The sequence below is a fragment of the Schistocerca piceifrons genome, chromosome X (genome assembly GCF_021461385.2).
Source record: "Schistocerca piceifrons isolate TAMUIC-IGC-003096 chromosome X, iqSchPice1.1, whole genome shotgun sequence".
NCBI lineage: Eukaryota > Metazoa > Arthropoda > Insecta > Orthoptera > Acrididae > Schistocerca > Schistocerca piceifrons.
Window position 1 is genome coordinate 132,668,029 of NC_060149.1, and position 22,650 is coordinate 132,690,678.

General features: G+C 38.7%; 1 protein-coding gene across 3 annotated transcripts in view; it reads right to left on the reverse strand.

Annotated features, from left to right (window-relative positions):
- The window catches only part of LOC124721393 (exportin-4-like), a 238,996-nt gene that overhangs the window by 116,886 nt on the left and 99,460 nt on the right, over nt 1–22,650 (reverse strand). For all 3 annotated transcript variants that reach the window (XM_047246333.1, XM_047246334.1, XM_047246335.1), the window contains 2 exons: nt 19,751–19,930; nt 19,545–19,643 (listed from right to left, as the gene is read on the reverse strand). In XM_047246333.1, coding sequence (XP_047102289.1) covers nt 19,545–19,643; nt 19,751–19,930 — 279 coding nt within the window. The remainder of the gene's footprint in view (nt 1–19,544; nt 19,644–19,750; nt 19,931–22,650) is intronic.

Here is a 22,650-nt window from a genome sequence, read left to right on the forward strand (position 1 = left end):
CATTTGAGGAGTCGAAACAAAGTAGTGCAGCCCACAGATAAAGTGGAGTATTGGGCAGTAATTCATTGTAGGAGAACAATGTTGTAACAATCCACACTGAGTGAAAGTGTACAGCAACAGTGCACCATCATATGGCACAGTGGTTACATTGTGCACTCTCTTCTAGTGTGGCCAAATAAGTCCAAAATGACAAAGATGCCCACTGAACTGAGGCAGTAGCATAAATGTTGCAAATGGATACACTGTTCTTATTTCAACCGAATGATGCCCGTGATGACTACATGAAACATATCATCACCAGAACCAAAGAAGCAAGACAGCTAGTAGGCATACAGAGTCAGGGCACCCAGGAGAAAGACTGACACCACCATAATGCGTAGTGCTGGCCAGTGAGATACTGCCCAGGAGACTTTATATGGATTTTTATGGTTGCGCTGAAAGTGGGACTCTCACAAAAGTTACTAAAATGCTACTTTGAGCCATATCATATCCTTTGTTCCTTGTTGGACATCAGCTGTGAAGCTGAGGATTGTCACCCTTAATCAAGAAGACAAAAGTGCAAAGATGTCATCTGTATCCTTTATATGAAGTCCTACTACAGCCCTGGGACACAGATCAACAATGGGGGTATCTTGTTTAAAGGAAATTGAAAAACCACATGACAATCCCAAAGCTTTGATGGGACGGCTACTTCCATTGCTAATCGTAGTGAAGAGGACGTGATAACACAACCAATACACAAGGATCTACTAGTGCTACCATACACAGGACCATTGACAAGATCTAGATCCAGACTGCTGTTGTAGGCTCCAACAAGAACTTCTGAAACAGCAGGTCACTGTTTCTGCAGGACAGGGAGCAATGCTCCAAGTTGTGCTGTGTGCAGTGGTTAGTGTCACTGGCTAGCATACTGTGGTTTGCCTGTTCAAACCTAGCCACAGCAATTTCACTGCCTGACAAAAAAATGAAGCACCTAGAAGACGTAGTCACACACACACACACACACACACACACACACACACACACTACAGATGGGTCGTTCGCGAACTAACGGGTCCATAGGAACAGTTCATCAAGATGAATGGAATGAGCGATGAACAAATTCTAAGGAACGGTCTTTCATAGTTCACTTCGGTCACGGCTTTCTACTTATAGTTCCTGGTAATGGGAAACGGTCGGTCTCGTTCCCACAGCGGCACCTCAGCCGGTCTTGTTCCAGCCTCGGTCCCGTTCCCATCTGTCTCGGTCTCATTCGGCCAGTCTCGTCCTCCTTCACGTGGTCACTCATCGCATTGCCACTGCAGACTGCTCATAGTTAGTTCAGTATAGAGTTGTTTGTTTCATTTGCTACCTTTTTTGAAATCTGAACTTCTGGTTCTTTTCGTATTCTATTCAGTGTCCACGACTGGTAATTATAATGTATTTTATAATTACATAAAATTACGTATCGTGTAATACATACATCTTTTCAGGTAACAAAATGGCATATCAACTTACTTCACTATTTCGATAAACAGCTGAAGAAATACTTGTACTTACAGCTGAATGAAGTCTTCATTCCATAATCGACATAACATTTTGCAAAGAGAATATGATAACTTCTACAATCTTATTTCACTGATACAGGGTGGTGCAAGAAAAATTGGCCCCGAGTACTAGACTGCTCATTGTCACCTACCAATCGTCATCTATTGTTTCGGAGTTGTTGTTTACATTAGCTTATTTGTTATTTCTTCACAGCCTAGTTATTACGTGTGTATCTATTCTGCTTGTAGCAGTCAACAAATCCTACGTAATTGGTGAGAATTCTGTACCCAGGGCCAGTTTTTCGTGCGCCACCTTATATTATTTCACTGCGATCAGCCACATAATGCTACAGAAGGCTAAACGAGAGGTTTTGCAGAATCATGAAACTTACAAGTGTGTGAGAATTCTGCTATGAATAAAAACTCTGTACTTCAGGGCAGAGGCAAGTGCCCCCTCTTGGAGCCTTTAATCTTCAGTCACCTATGCTACTAATTTTCAGTTTTTCATAAGAACCGTATACCAAGCACAAATGAACAAGTAAAAATGAATGGTTGCCAAAAAAGAGCAACCACCCATGCACTAGTTCCCAAAGATGAACAAGTTTGCCCATCTCTAAAACACACACACACACACACACACACACACACACACACACACACACACACACACAGTCAGGCAGTTGGTATGTAAATGATTAGAGTTGAAATTCCCTATGACAGGTGGAACAGCCGACCACCAGAGTACACGACAGGACATGAACAGCATCAGATGCTGAGTGATCATTGTGTAGGACATGGAATGCCATGTACCCGTGTGAGGCAGCTATGTCAGCATCTAACGAAGTATGGATGGGGCCTCATAGTTGGTTTACATTTGACCAGCTGGTTGAATCATGCAATATTCAGACTGTGTGGCAGTCAGATCCGACAGTGGCCTGATGTTGGACTGTATGAGAATGTAAGGGCAGGCATACTCGTTGTCAAGGTTCTAGTTGAACATATCTGACCACCACAAGGGAGGATCACCGTATTGTGCAATAAACACATCATAACCCCTTCAGTTCTGTGCCTGCCTTCTGAGAACAAGTAATGGTCTCCATACAACATTCTGTGTCATCCTGCACCACTGTTTAGAGACTAGTAGCAGCCAGACAAGGGAATTACAACCCCATGCATAGGCTGCCATTAACACAATGCAAATGACTGTGTTCAGTGTGGTGTTGTGACCAAAAAGCATGGACTGCTGACTAACTGCATTGCATTGTGTTCAATGATGAATGTGGTTCTGCAATAGCCCACCCAGATGATCATCACTGGCGTGTATGGTGGTGGTTGGTGATCTGGAAAGAGGTTTGATTCTTCCCATGTTTTACAAAGGCACAGTGGTATTACTCCTGGCAGCATGGTGTTGGGAGCCATCAGATATGACTTCAGGTCATGGCATATAGCAATTGAGGGAACTCCAATAGCACAACAGTATGACACGGACACCCCGCATCCTCACATGTTACTACTCAAGCCAAAGTAACGTGGTGCCCTTTTTCAATTGGACAATGCTTCTCCACCCATAGCACACATCTCCATGAACTATCAGTGTAACGCTGAGGTGCTCTCTTGGCCAGCAAGATCCCCAGCTCTTTCCCAGAGGGAACATGTGGGACCAGCTCAAATGTCAAAGGTTGAGTGCAGAGCATGGTTGGAAGCAAGAAACATTCCACCTGAACTGATTTATTCATTGTAGAAAAATAGAGAACACAATATCTATTTTTTTTATCAAATATTGTTTCTAACAATCTCAAACTTACATCTATGTGTTTTAATCTTTATATTCCCATTTACAAATAAACACTATGCAAGACTGTCTTCATAAATTATGTTTTTCATTTTTCAAAATTCTTAGGTCTTGGAACAGCTTCACAAACCACAAATATTCTACAACAGAAGTTGCAAGTGATACAAATTCTGCTTCTGTAGAAGACAAGGCTGCAGGACTCAGTTTTTTTGTTCCCCCATAGCATAACCTGATGTTAATTTTCTATCTGAACTATTGGCTCAATCAGCATAAGCTACTACAGTTTCATTGTTCTCTTCAGTTTTATAATGCATCCCATAATCTACTGTACCTTTTATGTAACACAGTATTCTCTTTAAACCTTTGCAGTGTGATTCCTTTGGATCACTTTGATAGCAACTGAAATAATTAACAGCATAGCATAAATCAGGTAATATTGCTTGTGTTACATACAGCAAACATCCTATTAATTCTCTGATGATACTCTTTCATGCACTCTCATATCATTCTCTACTTCTCTGCAATTCAGTTCCATATGTGTGTTGACTGGCTTGCATTATTTAGAACCATACTTCTTCAACAGATTTTCCAAATAAGTTTTCTGGTTCAAAATTATTCCACTCCCCCTCTTATCTATCTTAATTCCCAAGAACAGTTTCAAATAATCCAAATCTTTCATTTGAAATTTACTTCTAAAAGGTGATTTGAATTCTTCAGTTTTCATCTTATCATTACCTAAAATGGTAATGTCATCTACATATAACAAAACATAAACCATAGCATTTTAGTTCCTGTAAGTACATCAACACCCATCAGCACTGCTTTGAACAGAGCCTGAATCTTTAACAAACTTGTCAAACATTAAATTCCAAGATCTTGAAGCCTACTTCAAATCACAAATTGCTTTGTTTAGCTTACCTATATTACCTGGTTCTACACTAAACTCTACTGATGTCTTTGCATAAATTTCTTCATATAAATTTCTATGAAAAAAGGCACTTCTTATGTCCATCTGATGAGCAGTCAATTTTCTGTAATTCACAGAAGCAAGTAACGTTCCCAGACTAGTCAACCTTGCTACGGGAGCACACATTTCATTATAGTCTAACCTTTTTCTTTGAGAACAACCTTGTGCAACAAGTCGAGCATTATAACTACTAATGTTGCCCACATTATCATGTTTCACTTTGATGACCTACTTAGTGACAACAGCCTTACTGTTATCAGGTAATTCACATATTATACAGGTCTTGTTTTTGTTTATTACTTTCATCTCTTCTGCTACGGTGTGAAAGAATTCTTCTTTATCTGATCTACTGTAAATATCACTGAAAATCTCCAGAACATCCTCAACATAAATTTCTGTATTTAATGCTAATTCAGCACAGTCTTCCATCCACACCGCATGCTTCCACTTTGTGGTGGTTCTGTGGATTTCAGGAGGTCTAACATCTTCATAATCTTCATTTTTACTTTGTATGGAGTCATTTTTGCAGTCACTGACATTTTCTTCATTGATGATATCTCCGTCATTTGTGTCTTCTTTGCAAGAAAACCAATCTTTGTTATTAAAATCAAAACAACTTTCATCAAACTTGATGTCTCTTCCCAGAATGATTTCTCTCTCTTCTGGGCACCGTACTCGATATCTATTAACACATTATCCAACCACGAAGCACTTCTTTATTATGGAATCAAACTTTCCAGCAATAATTTCTGCAAGAAGTTGTAGATATGCTGCACAAGCAAACACTCTTAGTTTCTGCAACTTTGGCATTTCACTGTGCCACAGAGTTGCAGGAACTGTCTTTGTTAATGCACATATTGGTGTTCTGTTTATCAAGTAAACAGCAGTCTTTACTACTTTGGACCAGAAACATTTTTCAAGTTTACTGTTCAACAACATGCAATGTGCCTTATTTATAATGTTCTTATTCATCCATTCACTCCCTCTATTTTGTTGTGGTGTATATCTCTTCATAAATTCATACTAGATTCCCTCCTCCTCAAAGACGTTTTTATCTCATTTGACAGATATGATACAAGAAATTAGGACTCATATGAAGGCATACAGACGGCCATTTTTCCATCACTCTATTCGCAAGTGGAACAGAAAAGGAAATGAGAAGCAGTGGTACAGGATACCCTCCACCACACATCATATGATGGTTTGCGGAGTATCTATGTAAATGTAGATGTAGATATTCACCTCTATCATCAGTGCTGAATCTACTAATTCTCAAAGCACAAAGAGCAGTTGCCATTGCTTCATACTGTTTAACATATTCCAGTACTTCGGATTTATTCTGCATCACATATATAGCTGTAAAATGAATATAGCTATCTATTAATGTAATGATGTACCTTTTTCAACCATAAGACATGGGAGTAATAGGATCCACATCATCACTGTGTACTAGTTCCAGTGAAAATATTGCTCGTCCTCTTCTGATTGTGTGGAAGTCTTGTTTGCTTGCCTCCCATGCAGATGGTGCACGATTCTGGTATCTTCGGATCTTCAATGTTTGCTCCTTTCATGTATTTCGGAAGCACCTTTAGATTAGCAAAATTAAAGGGTCATAACCTTTGATCTCAAATTTGCAGTATTTCAAAAAGAAATGTCTTGCAGGGGTTTCTGGCGAATTCCAGAGTGTATTTTTTCCACCTAATTTTTCATTGCTGTGGCAACAACATCCTTTCCTTTATGAGTAGTTGCTCTTTTGCTCTCAAATGCGACTTTGAAACCACTGGTCTCCATTCAGTGCACTGGCATCTAGTTGTGAACCAGTCCAACAACAAATAAAATATTTTAATTGGAATTGAAACTACCTTTACATCGATAGATCTGACAACATTAATTTCACCAAATTGCTTTGCCTTCAAAACAGACTGAGATTTTGCAGCATTTATCACTACTGGTCTTTCAAGCATTTCCACATTATCAACGTCTTTCAAGCCATAGCGTTTATCATACTGATCTTCAAGCATTTCCACATTATCAATGTCTTACAAGTCATTCACAAAGTGTTCTCTCACATCACAGTCCACATACCACAATACCGAACCATTAAAAACACCAGTATAAAAACAATATGCATCCAAGCTCTCAACAACTTCTTGAGAGTCACAGCTTACTGAGTTTGCAGATCCTTTCTTGTTTTTGTTCCTTTTATTACAGTCATTTCTTTTGTGTCGCAATTCACCACAGCTATGGATTTTCAGCTAAACTGTTTTTCTCTACCCGAATTATACTTGTCACTTTCGCCAAGATTCGTGAACTTCTTTTCTTTTTAGTTTTCCCATTCTCATATATGCTAAACACTGTTTTCTGTCCCGAGTCTACTGCAGGTTTCTTCTTATTGTTTGCATGTTTATTTTTTTTATCTACGAGCCTATTTTTCACAAAGATTAACTTAAGATTTTCCATGGGTAACGTCTTGAATGCAGTAATTGTCTCATTCTTGTGTCATTGTCAACAAAAGATGACACACAACACCAGTTTCTTCAACCGTTGCACTATTCGACTGAAGATCATGTATCAACTTGTCAAATTCTAAGGAATTTTCAGTCAATACACCTACTGTTGGACTGAATTCCAATTCCAGTAACTACCGTATTTACTCGAATCTAAGTCGCACTTTTTTCCAGTTTTTGTAATCCAAAAAACTGCCTGCGGCTTAGAATCGAGTGCAAAGTAAGCGGAAGTTCTGAAAAACGTTGGTAGGTGCCGCCACAACTAACTTCTGCCATCGAATATATGTAGCACTACACAGGCATGCTTTGCAGGCACAAAGATAAATACTGGCGCCAAAACCTCTGCTTCAGTAAATAAATTTAAAAAAAAAGGTGGAAGACGAGCTTTTTTCTCCGCCCCGAGTTTCGACCACTGCATTATCATTATCATTATCATACATTATCCAACAAAGTAAATACAAATTCCGTATCATCGAATGTAGCAGCATTTCAATGTACTACGAAAATCCGATTGGCAAGACTGTTTGGGATGTTTGTTAATATGGCCAACTCTACGATTCTCTTCACCATAAGAATAATACGAATATAAACATTTTGTCATGTATTGTTTTGTGTTTGCTGCTATCTCATTTAAATCCTGTCTGCCTAATAAACTACGAAACTAGAGTGAGACAACAGCAAACGTGGAAGAATACACAGATCATGTCATGTTTATATTCATATTGTTCTTATGCCTAATAGTGATACAGTCAGAAACGAAGCACGGCAATTGACTAGATTTTTAAATTTAAGATGACTAATTTCTGTGCAGAATGTAATGTACTAAAGAGGCGTCTGCAAATTTTTTCAAACGGAGAAAAACTTTCGCTAAACTCTCGTTCAGAACATCTATCATACGCAATCTATTTGGATCTTGTTGATCATTATCAAAGAAAGCAGCAGTGTGAGTAACAACAAATAGCAGTCTCTAGCCATTGTTTCGCTAATAAGACTATTCCTCTTTTTTTTAATTGTAAGCGGCGGTAGCGCGCACAAAAGCAAGCCGTGCCGCGAGCGGCGACAGGTCGTAAACACTCATTATCGGAATGCAACAAATAATGCATGACACAGTACAGCAATGCATTTTCAGCTTAGAGTGACGTAAACACCTATAACAAAGAGAACGGCACTTATCTGATCAAAGAAAAATAAGCAATCAATTCAAACCAGACGAAGCACGTGAAAAAGGAAGGGTATCCGTATAAATACGGACGGAGCACCTGACACATAGCAATGGCTACCTGGTAAAGCTTAACTGCTAAGCTTACGACTCGAACCAAACTACCGTAGCTGTATCGTCATTCATTTGACCTAAATTATGTCTCATATTACAATGGACCAACTTTGCTTTGATTTGGAGATGCGGCCTAAAACTTCTCTCTCCCCTTGAATTTCGAGCCTCAAATTTCAGGTGCGGCTTAGATTCGGGAATTTTTTTTTTTTCCTTGATTTCGAGTCTCGTTTTTCAGGTGCAGCTTAGATTTGAGTGCGGCTTAGATTCGAGTAAATACGGTACATAAAAGTGTCTAGCAATGCTTTTCCTTTCAAATGTGTCATACAAGTTTTTCCACACTCAAAGTGCACTGTTACAGTCTTTCATGTATTCCAAATAGCTGTCCTCAATCCATTCCATTATTCTTGAATGGCACTTTTTATCACTCTTATTTTTTTGAGTTGTTTGTATTTCTCAGTTCATCACTCTTCCGTGTCTCTTTCTTGAAACTTCACTTTTTATGTGCATTCTTCTGCAATGAAATAAAAAAATCTGCTTCATCTAATACATTTTGCATTCGAAAGTTCCAGTTTCCAAAATTGTTTCCATCAAAAAGTGGAACATGATATTTGCTTTCATATTCTTCACACATTTTGTTGTTCCAAAAACATGAATCAGAAATGCAAATACAGTAAAACTTCATTTACATGTTTTCCACTTATATGTTTTTCTCACTTATACTCTTTCTTTCTTTCCTTTTCATATCCCAGCAAAATATCCACAGCGTGCGTAAGTTATGATGCAGTGTTTCAGAGTGGGTTGCCGGGAAGTGGATTGGTAAGGCCCATATTAGACTACAATAAAATTTGATAGTGAAATAAGAAACTTTTTCAAAGTTAGGCATTGGTCAAATTTTCTTTGATCAAATCTAGTGCCTCACCTTAGATTTGATCATAGGAAGCATTCGTCTTATGTTTACTGCATGGGGAAATCAACCACATGGAGCACAGCATCGCTGCAGCTATCTGACACACAATGTTTGTCAATATGACTCCCAAATTTACATGGTGTGTCGCATATGTAACAAAATTGATAGAAATATTCGAGATAGATGAAGCACTATGTAACTTACAACATCCCAAATACAAAAACAGAATAAAAAGTGAGAGCTACAAAAAAAATTGTGGATGCTATTAGCCATGAAGTACAGCCAGGATATACCCCCAAGAATATAAAGGAGAAAATCTACAACTTCTGTGGAAATAAAAATGAAGATATTTATAACGCACTGAAGGAGGAATATGTGAACGCAAATAAATTTAATACATGCTGCAAAAGTTTCTCGTATTATTTTCATCAATGTGCACTGCAGCATTAGAGCACTATACCAGTACTGTAAACTAGAGTAGCTAGAAATCATTGAATTACGGTAAGTCTGTCGTTTGCGGATGTAGCATTTCTGAGGAGAGTGTTCAGCTTCATAATATGAGGAGCCACTTTCTTGAGCACATATTGAAATGTACTCTCGCCCATTTTCAAAGGGATTTTCATGCGACGATGATGAAAACCTCTTCACTACAGAATCCATGACTATCGTTGAGATAGTTCAATGTGCATCACGGGACCTGGACGAGGAAGAAACTGATGATGAGGATGATACAGAGGAGCCTCAGCATTCCTCCATGATGTTTAACAATGCAGTAAATGCATTTGAAATAATTAAATGATTTGTGATGCACCACAAATGTTTCTGACAAAATAATGACAGAGTTATCTTGTTTTGAGGGTAGAGTGTATGCTATTGCCGTGTCAAAGAAAAAACAAGCAAAAATTATGAACTTTTTTATGAAATGACGTTTTCTTCTGTGTAGAGGTTTACATTTTTGTTTGTTGAGTACAGTACCTAGTAAGCCTATTTAACGTTTTGTAGAATGTAACCTTTTATTTACTGGATTTTTCATTTGTGTTTACCAATTAATTTGATAGTATGGTTCTATATTTCATACATATGTTTTTCACACTTATACGTTGTTTTTCTGTAGTCCATTGAAAAATGCATAAACAAAGTTTTACTGTAGTATTATTAAGTTTTAAAGTAAACTTCGAACTATTTTATATCCATATCTGGACCCATAACCTGTTGAGAAAACTGTTTGCGGAGCATGGTTGCAAGCAAGAAACATTTAGGTTGGACTGATTTATTCACTGTAGAAAAATATCCTTCATCAATTACATCCCATTGTCAGTATCCAGGGTACCAAGAACAAGATACAACAGTTATGGGCTAACTTGCCTCAGGAGTGGATACATCAGCTTTATTACACCACTCCCAACTGAACCAGGGCATTCAATCTAGAGCAGATTGGGTACAATGTCAAAATAATAAGCGGGCTCATACCGCAAAGTTTCTTGTAAATTTGACTCAATTTTGTAATCAAAATGGATGCTTCAGTTTTGTTGTCAGGCATTGTATTTGTGATTCAGTATCCACCACTTCTGGAAGATTCTAAAAACTTCCGCATTTGTAATTTTTGTATATTCTAGAATCTTCAATGTTTGTATAAATAGCAGTACTCTCCAACCAGGACTTCAGTTCTATTCTGTTTGTATGTTTGTGTTATGTAATAAATATGCTTTCTGTGCTAAGTGTTGTATTTCACTGATGACCCTATTTTTTGATTGAATTTTACTATAGTTACAATGTGACAGTACCTCTGCTACATTGATAATAGTTCCAACATCCCCCATACCTCTCTTTTTACTTTTTTCATTCCATCTGCACAATCTCTGTCATGCAGTTCTGTTAATGTATCATTATTTCAATTGGACAGAATTGTTTCATTATAAAAAATGCGGATGACAGTTTCAGTAGGACTGACATTGCTGTAAATATAATGTTTACTACAACTACTACTACTGCGCATTAACTCATGTACTAAGTACATTTCGATGTTAACTGCAAAGAGAGTTTGTAAGGATGCCTGGTTAGATTTATGAGAGGGCCTCAAGTTCTTAATCTTACCATGTGAAATAAATCAACAGAATCAGTGTATACTGTGGTACAGAATATGTTTGCACTACATTTTCATGCAATTTGAAGGGACAGTTTCATACATATTCAAGTAACACTGTCATAATTATGTCTTTATTGGCTGGCCCAATCTAAACTTCCAGACAGTAGTGCATTCTGTCACGTGTAATTTCAGTTCTGCAGTGGTCTGTAGCTAGCAAGTGAAACATTGTCAATCCACATTAAATATGAAACCAACAATAGCATGAAACAAGGGTCATAATTTGAGATTGTATCTTATTACCCAAACCTTGACTTCTAAGTAGTTCCACGAATGACAAAAATAGCAAGCCAAGATATTATTCATATTTTGAATGCCCGTAACCAACCACAAGCAAAAGTTACTGAGAACATACTCGTTTTGACAAAGGTAGTATGACCATCAAACAACACAAATAAATCAGTATGTTGCCAAGTTTCTGCACTGTAGCATTAAGCATGCTCATTGTCATATGCTAAAGCACTAGTTTTCCAAAATCGGATAATTCTGTCATGGAGGTTCATACTCTCTAGAAGATTCCTGGGTCAATTGAATGATTGGCTAGGAAGATCTCATGACAAATTAGGTAGCTTAAGTTCTCCAGCAATGCACATTAAAAAATACCAAGGAGATTTAAAAAAAATTTTAAATTGGTATGTGGTACATACATGTTGCTCATTTCACTCACAATTTCTGAAATGTGCCCAGTTTATTAAATGGTATCAATGATATACATCCTTATGTAGGCTGCACACTTGTGCTCTGGTGACATACATGAATTTACACATGTAAAACTTGTGTTATAGTGGGTGTCTAAGCTTGAAGTTACAGGAAGATGGAAAGAAGATTAGGAATTAATGCCCCCATTGATGATAAGATCATTATACATGGGGCACAAACTCAAATTATGAAAGGACAGGGCATGAAACTGACCATGTCCTTTTCAAAAGAACTTTACTGGCATTAAGAATTTAGTGATTTAGGGAAACCATGGAAAACATTTGTCTAGATGGCCAAATGGGGATTTGAACCATTATCCTTCTGAATGAAACAAACCGCTACTGTAACAGAGCCCATCTCTCACATGGAAGGCCTACCATCTGTCACTGAGGATAAACAACTACAATAATTCTTTTCAAACAACTATACTTACAAGGGAGAAGAAAAGATACTGCTCTTTCACTCACATGTTGTTAACATGATGTGTCCAAGCGTACTAAGTCCTACATACATATATAAGTGCATGGAGCTGGCAGAATGGGTCAAAAATCCATGTCAGTACCAATTGTGGCTTTATCTAACAATGTAAGCTTTGTAAGGTAATGCTTGTCTGTGAAAGCCTTAATAAAACCTTCAGCAGTAATTGACGATGCACTTTCATTCAATACCTAAACAGTTTACTATGGACACACATTTAAAAACATTGAACTTATTTCTTTCTTCAGACTCAGCTTCTCTATAAATGACGTTATTATTGTCAACTAAGTTCACTGACAAGAAACAACTTTAAAACTGCATTTAATTAAAGAAAAATTACATGTTCAGCATAACTGATATACTCCTTCCATTATTTTATTCCATCAAGGATCTTCTATTACCGTATTTATAACAGGATGTTCATTTTGTTAGATGACCCTTAGATTGTCACCCATGGATAGCGAAATGAGATGTCAGGATGACAGTGAATTTGTTTAATTAACCTCTTTATTCTGCCCCTTAGTATATTGGCAACAGTTTGGTGGAGACACCCAGTTTCTACTCATATGAAAGAACAAGTGTCTGGCATTGCTGACAGCGCAAAGAGCAAGGCCGAGCGAAGTGTCACTCAAATGCCGCTGTCAGCGGCATCTCCAGCTGTGAGCGCGATGACAGTATGGCGGTGCAGTTGACGATAGCCGTGGTCTCCCTCCACCAAACAGGCAGCTCCCTGCTCTGGTGGTGGCTCTCTCATGACCCAGGGCAGGCTGCCGCATCCCTTGGTCAAACAGCAGACCCCTTACTTTATTCCAGGGTATCTACTTGTGTGTCACAAGTGTCGTGGTGTAGGCTTTGATACCGAGATGAGAATATTTTAGAACACAAATGGCGGAGTACTTGTATGCTCCACACTATGTTCATTTAGGGCTCAAGGCATGTACTCTAAAAACTTCCATGGTGGCAAGTGAGGAAAGGCTTCTGTCCTTCCGCAAGTGTACCGCAGCAACAGCTTTGCTATACCACACCCAGAAGACTCTGCTTTGCAACACGTGTCGGCTGTGTTTTGCTTCGCAATGCATAAAACTCTCGACTGCCTGCAGCTGGCTCTGTTGCAGTTCACTTCCGCTCTGGCATATTTTTTGACAGAATACGGTCATTATGCTACACTGCCCTCCTTTTTATCAAGACCTGGTCCCTCGGGTCAACCAAACCCTTTATACTAGGGTTCCTGGCGACCAGCGCTTCTGGCCCTGTTTCCCCTCTTGAGAATTATTCTAACAGTTGGTTTCCTTAACCCTATCACTTAATCTTATACATTTCTACAAGGCCTCTTGCCCTTTCCCTTAACTCAAACACTATCAAACTTATTTCATTACTAGGCTTCTTGCACAATAACTTCTAAATCTCTTTTCCCAACTCAGAAGCTAAAATGAATCACTTATCCTTAATACTACCCCCTCGTGCATTCAATGTTGTCTCTTACCGGTATTGATTTTTCAAGTATCAATTTACATGCTGCTTTCCAGGGAGACTCATCCCTTCTTCTGGTTTAGGAGAATGTTTACAGACTGCATTAATTCTGGCCCTAGAGTTTGATTCAAGCTCGTTAGATTTGCGGCAGATAGCACTTCCATGGGCTCCTCTGGCCAATAAAAGTGAAGCTGTGAAATATTAAGATGAATAATCCCTGAAATCATGGTGTGCAGATGGAACGTAAACCTCATTATCTTGCATGCTGTTCAATTTAACAGCAAACCACTCCCATTTCATTCTAGTCTCTTTACTGCTCAAAACAACTAGCCCCTATTACCATCTTGCCAAAGGTAGAGTAAGTACAACCAATGCACACAGACCTGCTAAAAGTACAATTCTGGTTCGATCACTTCTTTATTGCATTCTCTTACCTCCTTTTGCCCCATTAGCAATTTCACTGTTGAGGAATCATGCCCTTCTCTTATTAACAGGCTGTGATTTCCCCTTGGTAGCATTTTTGTAGGTTTGCTTCCTCAATTTCTACTTATCTTTCCTTGTCTTTTGCAACTAATAATAGTCGCTGTGGTTTTACTGTTACAAATTTCTTCAACATCCCCCACTTAAGGATAAGCACGAACTACTAGGTCTACAACTTTGCTTCCGCCATATTTTATTTTATTTTTTTTTTTTTTTTTCGAAGTTCGGGGCTTCATTGTGAAAAACTTACAAAAAGAAATTATGATTATAGTATTGCCCATTACTGGCCACTACATTCTCCCATCTTTCAGATAGCATACGAATCCCGTAGTGAAAGAACTGGGCGTCTTTTGTGGGGATCCAGAATCGATTCAATTTTGCACTTCTTCATATGATCGGAAGTGCTGGTCAGCCAGACTGATTGAAAAAGATGGTAGTCAGAGACAGCAACGTATGGAGAATGCGGTGGGAGGGATAGGACTTCTCATTGCAATGTTTCCATGTATGTTTTGATGGGTTTTGCGACATGGGGTCGAGCACTGACCTGGTGCAAAATTACCTTTACGTGTCTATCGCTGTATTGTGGCCATTTGCGTTTCAGTGCTGGGCTTGAATGCATCAACTGCTTTCGATAATGATGTCCTGTGACTGTCTTCGTCTGTTTCAGTAGCTACAAAAACATTCTGTCTTTCCCCGCAATGACAGTCTTCGACATCAAAATTACGCTTCTTAAGACATTGAAATATTCTCTGCACATTCTTCCACTAATAGTTCCCTCATCATTGGTCTTATCCAGCATTTCAAGAGCCACAGCCGCAGAAATTCATGTAAAAGCAGAAAATTAAAACTTCCCGCAAATGGCGAGAAATGGGTATGTAAGTTGACGTACCTAATCGACAATAACCTCATGATTCAATCACAAATCAACTAATATTTTATGGCATTATGTTTACAGATGCTTAAGCTTATTATATTATGCCTATGACCAACCAGCTGAACCCCACTTGCCCCAACTGCCATCTATTGCAAAACGGCGGAAGCAAAGTTGTAGACCTAATATGTAACACTTGTAATGTGCTTGTTTCCCTCCTACTGGTATAGAAACTGTAAACTTTTGCTCCATCAGTTCTCACCAATACTGTAGCTACCTTGAAATAAAAAGGTAAGTTTTTGTGCTCGGGTTCTAACACCCAAATCCAGCAGCAGTTCCTTCTGCACTCTCGTTAGATCCTCTAAATACTGTCTTGCAACAAGAAGTTTACCCCTAGCTGACCTCTTACAGCCTGCTGCAAAGCCTCCTGTAGTGCTGTTGCTTTCCCTCATGCTTCCCACACACTATCTTGTACAGGCTACAACCATTTTCTCTTTACTACTTCCCTATCTAAGATTCATACTTTGATTTGTAGTTCCCTGATATTTTGATTAACTACCTCTTCTGCAGCTCTGGTATATCACCGCATTATCTCACCTTCTCTGCACCTTACCTATTGGCAGAAATACCTACTACTTTCCCCCTCCTCCTCAAATTCACAGCTTATACTAATTACACGAACTCTATACCTAACCCAAAAAAATACTAAATGACAATCTCCTAGGCATTAATCCATATGGGTTCCTCATTACCGGTTCATTCAAAACCTTTTGTTTATCTTCCAATACCTTTCCTCTCACTCTCCCTATCTGTTCCACGTCTCCTATCCCTGTAATAACCTCCACACATCCTGGAAAATATTCTGACTACCCTGCATGCACAACTGTCATTCTCTCCAGCAACTGAATCTTCACACTTACTGGCCATACAGTCTCTACCATTTGGTATGGCCCTTGATACTTTCAGAAAAACGTCGTCTTTCATTTGGTGTGTAGGAAGTTATATCTTCACCCACTGGCCAACCTTACATTGTGGCATTCTTCTGAATTGATAGTATCCCCAGGGTGATAAAATCACTGTTTTGTGTTGATCCTGCAGTGCAGCCTCTATCTGGTGATACCCACTATTCAAATCCATCATTGAAAATTATCTGCATTGCCCTAAATGATCCAAGGTTTCTGCGACGTTTGGCAAAGGGTAGGCAGCCGTCGTGGTTTTTGTGTTTTGGTGCCTGTAATATCAACAAAACCTATATTTTTGTGTTCCATCTGTTGATTTTTTTGACAAAATGACTATTCCTGCCCCCTCCCCATGGACTATTACTTTCTTCAATTATTCTATCTTTCAGCTGTTGATTGATCAATTCCTCCAAAATTGGCTGTAAGTACCTAGGAATTCTTTATGGCTGAGGTAGACTGGTGATTCATTTCCCGCAAGTATGGGGTGCTGTGTAATATGCATAGCTGGTTGGTAATGGCCCTTTTGAAGAAAATGAAACCTTAGATTCCAAAAGTAATTTTCCCATCCATTCCCTATTGCTTTCCTCTAGGTGCTTCACTTTTTCTCTAAGTGCAGTTTCAGTGGCACCTGGAGATTGTCAATAGCCAATACCCCTTGCATTCCATTCTTCTTCCTCAATATTAGTGATTACTAACCCCTTTGTTAATCCTATGTCCTCTACGCTAAAATTATGTATAAAAGGGGCACCTTCTTTTCACCATTCATTTCTTGTATGCATACAATACTTCTTTTAACTAAGCAACTCGCCTAATCTAATACTTCATTCTCTTCTAAAAGTTCCACCACACACAAAATTCCTATGCAGGGTTAACTCAACACTAACCCAAAGTGATTTCCCAGTACCCTTAGGTACACAAATGGGCAAATCAAGTCTTAGTGTGGCCATTCATTGTTTAATCCGTTAGTCTTTCACGACAGACTCCCTTCACGATATCATTACAATGGCAGTGGCTTCACCTAACACAAACATTATTCTGTCAAATTCCATCTAATGCTGACGAATATCGATTATGGCAACCCCAGAATCATGTCATAGCCCTCACTCACATGTGTCACAATTTCTACACATTGTTTAAATTGAACCATATCCACGCAAAATTCTATGTCCAGCGATCCAAATGGTGTGACGTCTTTACCCCCAGTCCACACAATCACACAATCTGTACTGTGATGAGTCCCCTTGCTTATGTTTCACCAGATCACTATTGGCGACCGACACATGCACCCGTGTCTCATAATATCCTGCAACTCTTTTTCCTACTATTCCTCTTATCGCACAATCCACCTCTGCATACAATTTCATAGCATCCAATCTTACTGGGAATGACTGTAGATGACCCTGGGGTTCCCATTGGTATTTAACACATTTTTTTCCATGGTCCTCTACTTCAAAAACCATTACTTCCTCTTACTTTATTCACATCACCCTGAGGCTTGCGACACTATGTCCTTACATGAACCATTCGTCCACACACAAAACATTTTATACTAGCTACAAACACTGTCCATTTATCCTGCTTTCAGTTGACAAATCAATCTCCTCATATTCTACAGCTAACCATAATGCTGTGCGCAAATCCATTGTACCCCCTTGTCCATACACGTCTTGACATTTCTGAATGCAACCCTCTTAAAAAAGCATCGAGCACCCTTTGCTCAGCTTCTTGCAAAATAATTTCATTGACTGTAACATACTGTCCTAATTCATAGATACATCCATTAACTTTCCTTATATTGTCCGCAGTTTGTTCCCCAATTTCTGAATTTTTCTTAGTTATTACCCCTAATTGTTCCCTATAGAGACTGGCACTGTTTTCTTTCACATATCTCTGAATTAACTCTTCTTTAAATTCTTCAAATGTTGTGGCTCCCTTAAGAGCTTCTGTATACCCTAAGTTAAGTTTTAGCTTCCCCTGTTAGTCTCAATTTTGCAACACTCAATAATTCCTAATCACACTAACACTCCAGCTGAGCCATATTCCCAAGGTCTCCCACAAAGGCCTGAGCATCCCCAGTTGCCTTACCAGAAAAAGAATAAATTAAAATTTTGACTGACAAATCTAAACCCCATTGTGACGATCACGACACTACCAACACAGACAGTTCTGTGTTATGTGCAGTTAATTGCACAACCTTTTTTAACAATAGACGTACAGCTTCCAGCTCTGACACACCTTGCATCTCTGGTTCTGTCAAAGCGTTGGCCGTGACAATGCTCATTTTGAGAACTGACATCCACAAGCCAAGAAAACAAAATGTATTAACTTAATTCTTAGGTGTAACCATGAGCCATCTCAACTCCCAGCATTCCCTAGCCATATGCCCCAATGTTTACATGTATGACATTTTACTGGAACTGATTTTGTGAATGGCACTGAGTGACCCTCAAGGTTACGCTATGCACAGTTAACAGGAACTATCCAATTGTGACTTCCATTACCTTTAAAATTAGGCAAATCCACTGGTTCTCTACTCACAATAAAATCTACTTTCCAAAATGCATGGCCATTGAACCCTTTCTCTATGACCAAAACGTAATCAGAAAAATTTTTGGACTGACCATACCGTAGATTGTAGGTTTCAAAGTTGTTCTAAGAATGTGATGTCAATGTTCTGACACCAGTGTTGGATTGTCACCCTTGGAGAGTGAAATGAGATGTCAGGGCGACAGTGGTTTTGTTTAACTAACTTCTTTATTCTGGCACTTGGTCGTAGTACATCAGGAACAGCTTGGTGGAGATGTCCAGTTGCCTCTCATTTGAAACAATAAATGTCTGCCATTGCTGACAGCGCAAAGGGCGGGGCCGAGCGAGGCATCACTCGAATGCCGCTCTCAGCGGTGCTCTGGCTGCAAGCGTGATGACAGAGTGGTGGCACAGCTGATAATGGCCATGGACACCCCTCCCCCCCTTCCACCTATGAGCTGGTAGCTCATTGCTCTGGCAACGGCTCTCTCGTGGGTCAAGGTCGAACAGTGGAGCCCATACTGCATTCCAGGGTATCGCTCCAGGTGTCACAGGCTCATGGTGTAGGCTGTGATACTGAGATGAGAATACTTTAGTACACGAATGGCTGAGTACTTATATACTCCAGACTATGTTCATTTAGGGCCTAAGTTGTGTACTCTACACACTTCTGTGGTGACAGGTGAGGAAAAGCTTCCGTCCTTCCACTAGCATATTGCAGCATCAGCTACTGCTAACGAATAACACTCCCGCTTGCCTGCCTGCCTGCCTGCCTCTGTTCCAACTTGCTCCTGCTCTGGCATATTTTTTTGGCGAATACAGCTGATACATTACAATATATTATTGTAATATAACTATATGAAGGATCTTAAAGCTTAATGTGCTTACCATTTAATGTTTAAACTACATTCTTAACAGTGATGCAAGAGCAGCTGCAACTAAGTTACCTGCCGACCAAACAGTCCTACAGCTTGCAACTGTTCCTTGTATCTTGATTTAATATCAGAATTATCTCCATCAACAAATGCTTCAATGCTGTCTTCATCCTGAAAGAACAACCATGATCAAGTTACTTGTTTTCAACAGAAACTGATAATATCACATTATCTAAAAATGCAAGACACTCTCTAAACAATCATTTCCTGTTACTTACATCGTCCTTCCTAATACCATGTGGTGGGAATAATCGGGCTTGTACATAGGTGTCAAATATCTGAACAAGATAATCATTGATAGTGCTGCCTGTTATGGAATATGTATCCTGTAATATTGACACCCACACTTCCAACATATTGTCAAAAGCATCAATAAAGTATTTCTCTTCAGAGGAATTCTACAAAATAAAAGCACAATACTTAGTCTACAATCAAGGATATCTGCTCTGATACAAAATTTGTAACAGTTAACTGTTGGTTACAAACAAAAATGTAAACCTCTTAAAATACTACATGACAGTGATAGACCATAAAATAATATGAATCTCACAAGAACTTTGAAATTTTGAACTGTCTCAAGTGACTTCTTGCTCACTGCTATTTAAATGACACTATTTGCTTATGTATAATAAAAATGAATATTGTTATGATTTAAATATTATTATACTGTATTATAACAAAGCTGAAAATAATCTGTGTGAAGCCATAGCATTATGACGACAAAGCGAAAATTATTTATCCTTACACTGGAAGATGTTCTGGTTGGAAATTTCCATCCCCTAAGAGCAATTCCGGAAGGCTGGTCAAAAAGTTCCATTCCCTAAGAGCAATTCTGGAAGGTCTGCAAACTACACATCGACAGTGGCTTAAGATTCTTCACAAGGTATAAAATGATTTCCAGCCACAAATTTCTTTAAATTTCGGAACAGGTGGTAAATATGGTTGACATTCCAACAATTCATATTTCAAATAACTGAAGAAAGTTAATCTCCCCTCCCCTCTCCTCTTTAGTTACACCAAGTCTCATCCACGGTAACAAGTAAGCAAATAAAATCAGCTGGATTCTTTTACTGTGCTGAATCTTTTTGTTTTCTTTTGCAAATAATACAAACATTCCAATAAATAGAAAATTGAGAACAGTTTTAGAAAGACTGGTTAAAGAAAGTTTCTTGGCTGTTAATATATGATTCCGAGACAATTCTTTGTCACCAAACTTTGAAAAACCACACTCTATGCAGTTTGGAACTTTAAAAGAACAGCCCTCGCCCCTCCTCCTGCCAGTATATGCCGAAAATATAGCAAACAGATTGAAGAGATTGACAAAGTGAAATTCTTGACATTACACCCTGGTAATAAATTTAACTAGAAGGAGCATACTACTGGACTGCACGAGTGCCTAAACAAATTTTTATTTGCAATTCAGATGTTGTCACACATTGGTGACATGAAAATAAAAAGGCCAGCATACTTCACTTGCTTTCGCTCTGTAATGTAATATGGGATAATTTTTAGCGTAATTCATCAAGCCAAGGTAAAATTGTCAGACTCCAAAAATGTGTAATACAAATTATTTGTGGTCTGAATTCGACAACGTCCTGCTGAGGTCTGTTTGAAAAACTGTGGATACTAACTACTGCATCCCAGGATATTTATTCCTTAAAGAAATTTGTCATTAATAATATATCTCATTTCCAAATCAACAGCACAGTTTATGGAATTATTCCCAAGTTTAACTACTGATAAAGTTCAGTTTAAGATTAGCCTAAAGGATTAATTGGTGACCGACTTATTCCACTTCAATGATGAATTTGTTAATGGTACCGACTTACATGTTTGTACGAGGGCTATCCACAAAGTACATTACGTTTTGGAATTAAAAATAAATAAAGTATTGGAAATTTTTTTTATTATATACAGATGAAAGCTACACTTAAATACTACTTTTCTACATAGTTGCCATTTAAATTAAGGCACTTATCATAGCGATGGACGAGCTTGGAAATTCCTTCATCATAAAATTCGGCCGCCTGCGCCTCCAACCACGTGGTTAATCAGTAACCTGGTAGAAATACGATTTTTGTGGATTTCCTGGAAAGAGGCACTACAATAAACTCTCAAAGGTATTGCCAAACTCTGCACAACCTCAGAAGAGCAATACAAAACAAGCGCAGGGGAAAGTTGGGCTCAAAGATCTTGCTGATTCACGACAACGCCCGGGCCCACACAGCAAATGCCACTCGTGAAGTTCTCGAATCTTTTAAGTGAGAGCTGTTTCCTCATCCGCCGTACAGTCCCGACCTGGCACCGAGCGACTTCCACTTATTCCCAGCAATGAAGAAGTGGTTGGCTATGCAGCGTTTTGATGATGACGCACAGCTTCAAGAAGAGGTAACCACGTGGTTGAAGGCGCAGGCGGCCGAATTTTACGACGAAGGAATTTCCAAGCTCGTCCATCGCTACGATAAGTGCCTTAATTTAAATGGCAACTATGTAGAAAAGTAGTACTGAAGTGTGGCTTTCATCTGTCTACAATAAAAAGATTTTCCAATACTTTATTTATTTTTATTCCAAAACGTAATGTACTTTGTGGATAGCCCTCGTATTATTAATATTGTCAAACAATGTGAGTATTATGTACAACTTGACTTCTGCACATCTTCAGTGCAATAATGTGATCAATGTAAATAAGTGTTGTAACATGATTTTTGTCCTTGATGACGGGTGGCTACAATAGCCTAAGAATTATCACATACACCTCAGTGCATTGTACATTTACCCGTTTTGTGACAAGTTTGTGATAAATTTTTAAATGAAAATATGTTAAAGATTGAAACTACCTGGCAGATTCAAACTATGTGATGGACTGAGACTTAAACTCGAGACCTTTGCCCTTCATGTGCAAGTGTTCTACCGATTGAGCTACCCAAGCATAACTCACAACCCATTCTGACATATTTACTTCCTCTACTACATCGTCTTCTATCTTCCTTGAAAAGGCAAAGGTTCCAAGTTCGAGCCTTGATCCAGTACCAGTTTTAATCTGCCAGGAAGTTTCACATCAGTGCACACACTGCTGCAGAGTGAAAATTTCGCGTTAAAGATTTATTGACTTATTCCA